Genomic DNA, 12,292 nt, shown 5'->3' on the forward strand with positions numbered 1-12,292 from the left:
AGGCAGAAGTCGAGGGTTTGGTTTGGTTTTGTTTCTGAAGTGCATAGACACTCTGAATTGCATTCTGTGCAAATGACAGCAGTTGTAGTCCAGCTTATTTACTGGATGTAGAACAAAGGGACATATGGGTACTCTGCGTGGTTTCTAGTAATGGGGATAGCCTCAAGCAAAACCAAATCCACACAGATTCTCTATTCTCCGTGATAGCCTCCTTCTCATGCTGCAGTGGGTGTGGTGGGTGGTAGTTTATGAGATGCTGTCCATACGCACTTAAAGGTGCCACCAGTTGTTTCTGTTAAATACCGAACGGGTTGTGATTACTTGTGAAACTTCTTCAGTCAGAAGCGAGGATGACTATTGGCAGATAGCACTTCAGCAAGTGTGTATGGGGCACCTGGTGTCCTGAGTGAGAGTGTCAGTGTGTATTTACATCATTGTGTGCTGCTCTATCTTCTTACTCAGCATGGCCGCTCTTCAGCTCTCGCTGCTTGGTAGCATTGCCATGTTTTAAAGCCAGCCAGCGTACTGTGAGGAGGGGCAGCATATGGACCAAAGATAAAAGTTAAACAAGGAAAATAGTTGGTCTTAAAGTTAGACTTTTTCTGCCTTTACACCCAAGCATTGCCTAGTCAGACATCCTGTGTCCTCTAACTGTGCAAAGGGGGAGGGCATGAAGAGCCAAAGGCTGCTTCTGTGCACGCAGATGTGAGGACTTTTCATTTTAAATGAAGATGAAATGAATTTATGTTTTGTTGGTGTTGCTCAAATTAAAGTATCCAAAGTCCAACACACCTTGTTTGTTTTTGAGAGAATATTAGCTGTGAACTGATCTTGCTTCTCCTCTAGAGGCGGAGGAGAAACCAACTCCTACAAGTTTTCCTCTTGATTTCTGCACATGTGCTACAGCTCACGTACTCACACCTGCCCTCCAGCCCTACCCACACAACAGAAGTCTAAAAATAAACCAACTCCCCAGTGGGTCTGCTGCTCTCATTTAGACACACAGGTTTGGTGAACGAGTGCTCGAGTGTGATAAGTTGAGTTCTTTCCCAGAGGACTTTGAATCTAGCTATCCCAAGACAGGTCTGGTGATACGCTCCACTTTTTAACAGAACATTTCCTTAGGAACCAAGGCTTTAAATAAAGAGAGCTTGGTTTTTGACCCAGATGCTGGCTCTCCTGTAATCCCAGCCCTTGGGGGGGTGGGGTGGGTGGGTTGAGGCAGCGCTTTGAGACCAGCCTGAGCTACACAGTAAGTTCAGGACAGTTTGTTTCAAAACAGCCAACCAGAAAATGTTGATTCATCTTGAATAATTTTTAAAATTTGGCTAAAATGGTAAAGCTCCTAGGCTTTTCAGTTTATCTTAGAACACCCATGATGCAAGAGCCATGGTTCCCTTTGGGGAAAGGCAGCCTGTTCCAGAAGTGCTAGGTGGAGCGCACCTCAGCCTCGGCATGTGCTCTGTTGACTGAAGGAGAGCTGACCATGCGCCCTCCTGCATCGGCCAGTGCTGGAGCAGGGCCCAGCTCACTCGGGGGTGCTCGGTGTGGGGCAGCAGTGAGAAAAGCACAGGGCTCCTAAATATCAAGTCTGTGCACTGTTCTGGCGTCATTCACGGACTCCTCGAGTCATTTATGGGAGCGATACACTGGGAAACGGGTGACTAATAACGTGTGCTGCTCCTGCTCTGCCTTTATTAGGTAGGTTTCAGCTCACTTACCCTGTGCGGAAGTCTCACTAATCCCTAAGCTGTGCTTGCCTCGGAAGACATCCTAGTGAGTGCCACTACTTAAAGAATAATATTTATATTAGTCATTTAGATTAAAATGATCAGTTGTCAAAAGCAATGAAGTCAAGTAGCTTAAGTCTGTAAATTTTATACTTGAGTAGACATTCTGATCCTAATTAAAATGTGACCCTGATAAGATGGTTCTAATTCACTTTATAAAAAATAAACTTGCAGAGAAGTCAGTGTGGGCACACCAGAATTCAGCTTGTCCAGGGGTCAGGATCGACAGAGCTGCATGGTGGCTGGCTGACTGTAGACAGCTGACATAGTTAATTTGTCACTAGTGTAGCAGCTCCCTTGGAGATGATTCGATCTGGTAAGTGTTTTGTTCTGTCAGTGTTAATATTTGCAGTCTTTTTATGGAGAAAGTTAGAAGTAGTAAGAGAGGTATGTTGGCTCGTGACTAATCTCAGTGCTCAAGGGGTTGAGGCAAAGTGCTCTTGAGCTGAGGCTAAAGGGCTACATACTGAGTGTGGAACAGCCTGGGCTACACCGTGAAACCCTGTGTCAACAAAACAAACAATAAAACCCAACTCGTGTAAAGGTACACTTGTTTAATCTTAGCACTTGAGAGATTGAGGCCTGAGAGTTCTAGGTCAGTCTAGGCCACATGAGACCCTGCTCAAAAAGAGAAAAAGAAAAAACAGAGCTTATGTATCCATTTGTTTGTGGCTCTTATTTATAAATATTCTGCCACTGACCTATATTCCAAACCCTTCTTTTTGTTTCCGAGTTCATTATGACATTTTAAGTTTACAGAATAGTTGGGTTATCTAGGAAGCCTGCTATCAACAATTCGATCTGTTAACTGAGGTCTGTATGTGTTGCTCAAGTCTAGGTAATAAAGTACTTAGCTACTACATTTTTTTAATTTAATTTATTTTTATTGAAATGCCACTTGAATATACACAAAGAAAAATTTGTTTAATAGTAATAAAATCATATACTTATAAGTTGCGGACACATTAATAAAATTCAGGTAAATAAACTTTTTGTATGCGGTAAAAATTAACAAAGTTGTGAAACTGTCTTACTTAACGGATAGTTCAAAAGCATTAATTACATTCAGTAATGCTGAGCAACCATCACTGTATATACACTCAAGTATACTAGATGTGTGCCTGTAAGAGTGGAACAGGACTCTGTGTGTGTGTCTCTCTCTCTGTGTGTCTGTCTGTTAGTATCTATCTGTCATCCATCTATCTATCTATCTATCTATCTATCCATCCATCCATCCATCCTAACCTAATCTATCCCGTTACCCCCATCCCCCATGTGTGTGTTTGCTCAAATGTGGAACTAGGGATTGAAAATGCTTACCCAAGTGTTACACAGCAACATGAAAATGTCTTAAAATCATAGTTTACTTTAACTATGACGGTAATTTTAGCTAGGTCCTGGCTGCTTGGGAAGCTGAGTGAGGGAGATTGCAAGTCAAGGCTTACCTGGGCTCAAGTGAGTACAAGGTTGGTCTGTGTCAGTTAATGAAGCCCTGTATCCAAGTAAAGTAAAAAGCCTGGAGAGACTGCTTGGTAGAAAGCCTGCCAAGTCTGCAGGAGTCCCTGACTTAAATCCCCTGGAGCACAGACAAATAATAAGAAGCAGAGTTTCCAGTTAAGATGATGAGTGGCACAATGCTACGAGATTAGATTTGGAGCAGTAGTTTTTAATCATTTATTTTTATGTATATGAGTGTTCTGCTTGCACGCATACCTGTGCCCACAGAGGCCAAAACCAAGTGTTGAATTGCCTTGCACTGAAGTTACAAAGTGTTACAAGCCACTGTATGGGTGCTAGAAATTGAATCTGAACCCACCGGAAGACCCAGCCACTGCTTGTAACTGCTGAGCCGTTTCTACAGCTCCTTTAGATTCCTCAGAGAATTTCACATTTCCAAGAATAAGTATAGATCCAAATCACATGGCAGCCCAGTGTGTGCCTGTTGGGTGTGCAGGTGCCTATGAGTGGGAGGGTGTGGTGGGTATGAGTGTACATCGGTGGTGGGTATGAGTGTACATCGGTGGTGGGTATGAGTGTACATCGGTGTGGGTATGAGTGTACATCGGTGGTGGTGGGGTATTGTCAAGAATTAGACCATGAGCATCAAGGATAAAGAGCAAGAGGTTCTATGCAGTGCACCTCCGTGGCCAGACCAAAGGAGCCTGTGAGTGGTACTCGTAATGCAGGCAAGCTAAAGATCTTGATATGGGGACGTCATCTTGGTTTACTGTGTGGACCCTAATCTGGTGTGAGTCTTGGCTAGAGAATGCCAGTTGACTCCAGAAACTTGCAGCTTTTGTCTTCCAGAACTATAAATGTCTGCCAACTCACCGTGTTTGTAGTTCTTTATTAGAGCGGCTGTAAGAAAATGCTGGGCTTGACTTTTCCAGCTTTATGGCTGTGTCCTTAGGAGACATTGATGTGTGTTATAGAAAGTTCTTAATTTAAATTTTTAATTCAATATTTTACATTTGGGTGTGTATGAGTGTGTGTGTGTGTGTGTGTGTGTGTGTGTGTGTGTGTGTGTGTGTGTGTACACTCGCAGGAACATATGACATGTAGAGGTCAGAGGACAATTCTGTGGAGTTGGGTCTCCTGCCATTGTGGGCTCCAAAGAGCTCTGGCCATGTGGTAGGTAGCAAATGCATTTTATCCACTGACTCATCTCATTGACCCAGAAGTGACTCTTGAGTGTGTTGGCCCTCTTGTTCACCCGCTTGTATGACAAAGAACTTTGAAGTGCTAACATTAATAACTCAAGGGAAAATAAATGCCCTATAATGTGATTTCTCAGTTATACACAACATTGAACCACATTCATGTAGACTATTGTGGGTGCCGTCTTCATATAGGAGGGAGGGACTAGCACTCACCCTTTCTACAGGTCAGCGGCTGACATATTGTAAAGCGTCTGTACTTATACCACCTGTACATGGGCTTGTTAGAAATGCTTAATAGTAAAAGGCCACCCAATCATCTATCACCTTATTTCTAACTTTTGTGTATTTTTCTTCAATGAGTAAATGCAATTATCAGGAAAAGTAATACAGGAAGAAAAGTAGAGCAAGAGACTGTGCTCCAGTCTGATCATATACTCCCAGACGTTTCCACAGAGTTATGTGACCCCTTTCCACTAGCTAAGCTTCACTTTTTTGTTTTCTTAATAAAGTCCCAGAATACGTTGTCTTCTAATTACCTATTCTCTTAGCTTAATGTTCCTAGTAATTCCTCATGACCCTAGCACCAAAAAAGTCACAGATGCATTAGCTTTTACTTAAATTTATACACAGCATCCATAAATGTCAGACAAGTTAATTTAATCTTTAGGAATTAAGTCAACAGGCGTAGCAGCAGCTGACATACATGAGCAGCTGGCTGTCTAAGTATTAGTTGAATCCACTCGGGGCAGCTCCCTGTTTGCGGGATGGTGTCTTATCACCGACATGTTGAGAGTCTGGTGCCTTCCTGGAATAGTGTAGGCACTATTTGTTGAGATGAGTTTTTGTTTTTGTTTTTTGGTTTTTTTTGGTTCTTTTTTTCGGAGCTGGGCATCGAACCCAGGGCCTTGCGCTTCCTAGGCAAGTGCTCTACCACTGAGCTAAATCCCCAACCCCTAGTTTTTGTTTTTTTGAGACGGATTCTCATTGTGTAGCCCAGGCTGGCTTCAATTCCTTAGTTCAAGCAGTTCAGTCCCTGTGCAGTCTTGCCTTGGCTCCCACCTCACGTATCTGGGATTGCCGGTGCTTGCTGTTGCATCCAGCCTTTTTAGCTTGGGGCTGAATGAACTATATTTATATTTTTAACTAAGTTTCTTTTGTTTTTATCATTTAGATTTACTTATATGTATGAGTGTTTTCCCAGAGAGTGTGTATATGTATCTGTCACATGTGTTTCTGGTGCTTGGCGAGGATAGAAGGGAACTGATGTTGTGAGTGGTTGTGAAGCCACCATGTAGGTGCTGGCAATCACAGCCAGGTCCTCTGTGTGAATGACAACTGCTCTTAACTTCCGAGTCGTCTCTTCAGTCCCTGTTTGTTTGTTTTTGTAAAACAGTTTTTTGTGTAGCTCAGGTTGACCTTGAACTTGTGGTGATCCCCTGCCTCCATATCTCTAGTTCTAGGATTACAGTTTAGCATCACAACTCCCAGCTCTGAAATCACTTTAAAATGAGAAGTGTTCGTGACAGCTTTTCCTTACTCCAGTTGTATAACCCTTAGAAGAATATTTTTAAGTCTGTACCCTCTGCATATTTTTAAATTGACATTTAAGTTTTCCATCATAAATTTAAATAGTTGCATGGGATGTAATTTTAAATATTGACATGTTTAAATAAAACTGTTACATCAATTTTTAAATGTATCCAACAGACTATAAATACCACAAAATTTAAATGTCATCTACTTTATAAAGAAAGGAATAAACTCTTCACAAACTGTAATAATTTTGTTTTTACTCAGAATATTAAATGGCTTTATATGAAGGTTCTGGAAAATGAGATATTTGTAACTGGCTGACACAACCTTGATTGGTAGACACGCTGACTGGACATTTGGAGTGAACCTGTTCCAGCACACTTCAGGCCCAGAGCCTTTTGCCAGGCTGTCATTTCTTCCCACATGAAAACTTCCCCGCTACTCCCAGGACCAGTAGCCTCTAATAAGCTATCAGAAATGCCCTTAAAATACAATGCCGCCTTAAACACCTAGAAACAACAGCCAACCCTAACTTACTGACAGATTTGGGAAACTACGTTCAGCAAGGTTGTCACCAAGCACTGTATTGTGTGAGGTCCCTCGGCAGTGCATCTTTTTACTAACAGTCTGATCTCAGGGGTTTCTGTCAGTCGCATGAGCAGGCTCCTTATTCGGAGCCATTCCCATTCTGTGGAAGTGCAGGCTCCCATATATCCCTCTGCAGAATGCGTACTGGCACTGTCAGAGCCTCCAGGCTTAAATGTGCATGACGCTGCTGCCACACACCCTGCTGTCCTGTGCCTGTCCTGATGCTCCAGTGCTGTGGCACTGCAAGGACACCGTGTCCCTACACCTGAACAGTTTCCATGTCCCATAAACTGTCGAGAATACCAGTGTACGGAGCCAAAACACCAGCAGCAGGGCATCCCGCCTCACTGGCTTCTGTCAGTAGTTCTCACCCTGTGTTTGGACCTGAGGCAGCTGCTCGTTGGGACTTTGGAGATAAACTCTCATGACCCAAGGTCAGCCCGGGCCAGGTATTTTACAGCCACAGTTGAGACCAAACTTCTGTATAAGTTAGTGTCAGATTGGCCTATCAACCTCCAGGAACCAAAAATCCTCAGAGGTTTTTATGTTTAGGGAGCTGTTATTGTAAGGTTTTTATATATAGGGAGCTGTTATTGTAAGGTTTTTATATATAGGGAGCTGTTATTGTAAGGTTTTTATATTTAGGGAGCTGTTATTGTAAGGTTTGGGGTAGGCTTTGGTGATTGCCTTCCAAATACTGCTTGGAGAAATGACACAACAAGAGGAGACACAGGACAGAAATATAGTGAAACCTGTCTACTGAAGCCTGGTGCCAGGCAGATTAGTTTTACAGAGGAGCGATGCCTGTAACGTTCCTAACTTGGCAAAGTCCTGTTTACTACCATTAAGGCTACAGTAGTACTTGCATATGTGGAGGACATGCCGTGTAGAGGTTAGAGGACAAGTTGCTGGAGTTGCTTTTCTCCTTCCACCATGTAGGTTCCAGAGATCAAACTGAGGTTGTCAGGCTTGGTAAAAAGCTTCTCTGTGCACGCCGAGCCATCTCACTGGCCTTGAGGTTTCTGTCTTAAATGAGAATCAGTAGAATCTTGTTAATTATACTGACATGGTTAACAGTGGATAGATAATGTGTATTGTTTAAATAAATATATTTTTAAATATATAATTTTATGTGTATGATTATTTTGCCTCCATGTATGTCTGTGCATCATGTGCATTCAGTGCCTATGGCCTGAAGAGGGCATCTGATCTCTAAGTACTGGAGTTACACGTGGTTGTGAGCCTCTGTGTGGATGTTGGGAGCCAAACTTGGGTCTTCTGTGGATCAGTCAGTGTGCATACCTGCTGAACCATCCCTCTAGCCCCAGTGTGTGAATGTTCTCAGCGTCTTCCCTTTGCCTTCTAGGTAGCTATAGTCAGTGGCACAGGCATCTTGTCTCCTTCTGGGAGCCTGGCCTAGACAGTCAGACTAGATTTTATGTACTTGGATGTAGTCATTATCCAGCCATAATCATAAACCACAGACACATCTGTGAAGCCCTTCCCTGGGATTGGTGTGTAAACAGCTGTGGGAAGAAGAGTATTGGAAAAGGCTGAGGTGGGAATGCATGGTTCTGCCATTGTCAGCCTGCAGGGAGAACAGGAGCAAAGCACAGGGGTGCGCAGTTTAGAATTCAGACGGAAATCCCGACCTTGCAGCATTTCTTTTTATCTTGGGAACCTCTTTCTACTTCACCAGCTTTGCTTTTTTCTTAGACTTGTTTTTGTTTTTTTCTCTCTGGGGGTCAGGTTGGGCGACTGAAATAATTTTATTGCTTACTAACACAGGTAAACTCAAATATCTTCTGTTAAAAGAATAACTGAACTTTGTATCTTTTCCAGATCGTTGGCCCTTCGGATGGGAGTAGTTACATTATAGACTATTATGGAACCAGACTCACGAGACTCAGCGTTACTAATGAGACATTTAGAAAAACACAGTTGTATCCATGAGTGTTTGAAAGAGGAACAGTAAGTGATACCTATCTCTCTCCCCTTAACTCTGTTTCTTGTGGCCTTGTGAGACAGGAAGAGCCTGGGAGGGTGTGAGAGCTCATGTAGTGATCTTGTTTACCTTTGTCAGAAAGTTCAGGTCCGTGTGCGTGAGTGTCTCCAGTCCATCGAAAGTGTTCTCACACTGCTCGAGTGCCTGCAGTATTCTGGGAGGCTTTGTTTCCAGTGACTATGGTTTGCACAGGAAAAAAACATGGAAATATTATATGATGGTTATGGTGAGGTGTGCTATATGTGCTTCTGTGTGAAGTGCTTTCTCTTATCCATTTCTCTGGCTATGATTGATTCTTGGTTTGGTTTTGATAAGGGTGTGTGTGTGTGTGTGTGTGTGTGTGTGTGTGTGTGTGTGTGTGTGTGTATGTGTGTTTAAGAAACTAATCTTTTGACAATTTCACTTCCCATCCCCACTGATTCAGCTCCCTCCTCCTAATAGGTCTCTCTCCCATTATCCTGTCTTTTTACTTTTGTTTTGTGACACATGATGAGGCACTAATTACTGGGATAGGAGCTTAGCACCAGTGACCACACTGCTAGGGACAAGGACTCCCATCAGCCATCAACTGCTGCCAGCTTTCCTGGGAGTGGATCTGATTCCCCTATCCAAGACTCAATTTTGATGGCCTTGTTTCTTTTCTTTTTTTCAGTGCTGGGGATTGAACCCAGGGCCTAGCATATGCCATGCAAGTGCTCCACAGCCGAGCTCCATCACATCCTGTTTCTTGGTTTTAGATAGATATCAGTAGATAGTTAGAGTGGCCCGGCATGATCTCAAACTCCAGGTCCTCGTGTTTGTGCCTACGAAGTGCTAAGATTGTGGGCTTGTACCAACATATCCAGTACTGATAGGATTTTTAATCTTCTTTCCTTCTTCCCTAAATTCAAAAGCTGGAACATCCAAACTTTTAATGCTTTTACTTACTTAATCTAAGCTAAAGATTGGGCCTACCCATGAGGTTACCGGTTTCAGCTTTTAATAGGCCTGCTGGGCAGACTGAAAGGAGTTGAAGTCTTCTGGCTGAGTATCTGCTGCCTCAAAGACTTGCTCCATTTACTGTGTTAGTCTAGTTAATCATTTCCAGTGCTGTTCAGATCTTCACAGAGGACATGGGTAGGTCGGGAAGTCCATTTCCTGGTACAGTCATTCTCTGTGTTATGAAGTGTGTAGATGGCATGTATTGTACTTTATATCAAAGCCCACCTTCAGCTGTCCAGCTGTTCTCATACAGGCTGAAGAAGGCATGTTAGAATTGCAGATCACCATCGCAGAACTCCATCTCAGAGACTTGTTCTAGAGGTGAGGAAGGGAAGAGACATTGTTTTGTGTGTTTGTGATGTGTGAGTAGAATATAAAGCAGACTATTTTCCTCACATTGCAGTTATTGAGTATATCTTATTGTTAGTGACCATCTCTGCAAAAATACAAAACTGGCTATTCTGAAAGTTTCCAGATGTTTGCTGTATAGTCCAGGCCGGCCTGAAACTCACTGTGTGGCTCAGACTAGCCTCAAACTCCTCATTCTCCTGTCCCAGCTTCCTGAGGGCTGGGTAGCAGGCATAAGCCACCACGCGTGGTTCTAAATCCTTTCTCAAAGAGCACATGGTACTCTCCCATAGGTCTCGTGTTCACTTCCCAGTGTCCAGCTTGGCTTCAGAGCTGCCTGTACCTCCAGCTGCAGGGTCTCCAACACCCTCTTCTGGACACCTAGAGCAGCGCATTTGCATAGGCACTCCCCCCACTACCCTGCTCCATCATCAAAATAAGACCAATCTTTAGGTAGTCCTAAATAAGATGTTTTATTTTTCTCATTTATTTTCTCTTCCTCCCCCCACCCCCCGCCCGTGTGCGTGCGTGTGTGTGTGTGTGTGTGTGTGTGTGTGTGTGTGTGTCTGTGTGTGTGTGTGTGTGTGTGAGTGAGTGGATGCATGTGCTTACCATGGCATACCGAGGAAGTTTATTCTCAACTGTCATGTGCATTCTGTAGATTGAAGTCACATCATCAGGCTTATTGGCAAACACTTTTATCCACTGAGCCATCTCATGCACCTTGTGACCTTTTTTATAGCATATAAAACTACTCAAAGAGTAAGGAAACAAGTGTTGACTGGATAGAGTGTTCAGATGTCTCCTATGAGCCAGGGGCTAGCTCAGAGGTGGAGCGCTGCCTAGCATGCATAAGGCCCACACTGCATCCCCACTGCAAAGGGGAAGAAGCGAAATGTGTCTGTGTGACTTCACCAGAGCGATTTCTAACCTCTTTTCCTTTTTTTTTTTTTTTTTTTTTGTTTTGTTGTTGTTGTTGTTGTTTTTGTTTTAGGATTTGAGCCTCCCTGATTTCAATCAAGAGCCCTGTGTGTGGAATTCCAGATTTCCTTTTCCTTTAGTATCACTTTATGGGTTCTAGATGATGTTTGACATGTGCTCAACCTTGATTTGTTGATTTAGTTAGAGTATACTATTCCTAGATTTATTTAATAGTCTTTCTTAAAATCAGTATACTATTTTTCGAGGGCTTCTGTCTCTATGAGACAGCTAGTCTATCACTTTGTTACTATTGTATTACTGTCATGTCCTTTACACGTCACTTGTCATTTTTATTTGTGAAAAATAAAAAGATAACTTATTCACATTTGACTGACTGTCATTAAGAAGACCTTTATTACTGAATAGAGCTGTCTTCCTCGTTGGGATCCTTCAAAAGCAGTTGATTCATGGTGTAAACAGGGTTCATGCTGTTTGGCCTGAAGGTCCTGTGCGCCAGGACCTTCCCAGCTGAGAAGCTGCAGCGCTCAGTTCTGTGCTGTATCCTGGGAGCTGAATATGGCCAGGGTGTGGGACTGTGAGGCACGTGGAGACTTCTGGTCTCTCAGTGCAACTGTGTCCTTCTGCTTGGAGAGTAACACAGCAGCTACGGAAGGCCAGGTGAGTGCTGCAGCTCACTGCAGTTACAGTGGACACTGGATGAACAAAGTGAAAACCCAACCAGATATCACTGCCTGCCCTCTGAGCATAGCCAGGCAGCTGCCAGTGTAAGAGCCTGGGTGACACTGGGATCTGGAGGAAGCAGCACCTGGTTTTCTTACCAATTTAGAGGGGCTTTAAGATGAAAATCTGTGAAATATCAGATCCTTTCAATACTGCCCCAGCCTGCCGTTAGCGGTAGACATGCCAATGTGGTGATGACTACAGGCCCCTGGCTGCTTCTTACAGGATTGACAGCGTCTTCCCTCACTAGTGTCTGACCAACTGTACAGTGTAGTATAAATGTAGTATGTACCAGTTATTTCACAGCAGTCTGAGATGAAAACGTTACCTTGATTCCTATATGGAAGTGTAGTCATTGATTTCACTGGGTGGGAAAGGAAATACTTTTCATTATTTTAAAGACAGACTCTCATAGCCCAGGCTGGCCTTTGAACTTACTGTATAACCCAGGATGACCTTGACGTTCTAGTTCTCCTGCCTCTACCTCCCAAGTGCCATGATCATATCTACCACCATACCCAGTTTATGTGCTGCTAGGGATCACACCCACTCCTCATGTGTGGCAGACCAATGAGCGGTTTACCTCCTGAGCGGCAGCCCGCGGCCGAAAGTGTCCATTCAGATTTACTGTACTGCAGAAGAATTGCCAACTTTATTATCAGTGCTGTTTCCATGACAAGAACACTTAATTTGTCTGGTTCTCTGTTGCATTATATACGTAATGT

At 43.4% G+C, this 12,292-nt stretch overlaps 1 protein-coding gene across 2 annotated transcripts in view; it reads left to right on the forward strand.

The window, feature by feature from the left end:
• Positions 1–11,216, forward strand: part of Tm2d1 (TM2 domain containing 1) — a 41,032-nt gene extending 29,816 nt beyond the window's left edge. For both annotated transcript variants that reach the window (XM_032901842.1, XM_032901836.1), the window contains exons 8-9: positions 8,414–8,542; positions 10,900–11,216. In XM_032901842.1, the coding sequence (XP_032757733.1) occupies positions 8,414–8,524 (111 nt within the window). In that variant the 3' untranslated portion in view covers positions 8,525–8,542; positions 10,900–11,216. The remainder of the gene's footprint in view (positions 1–8,413; positions 8,543–10,899) is intronic.
• The last annotated feature ends 1,076 nt before the right edge of the window (positions 11,217–12,292 follow it).

The sequence above is a fragment of the Rattus rattus genome, chromosome 1 (genome assembly GCF_011064425.1).
Source record: "Rattus rattus isolate New Zealand chromosome 1, Rrattus_CSIRO_v1, whole genome shotgun sequence".
Classification (NCBI taxonomy): domain Eukaryota; kingdom Metazoa; phylum Chordata; class Mammalia; order Rodentia; family Muridae; genus Rattus; species Rattus rattus.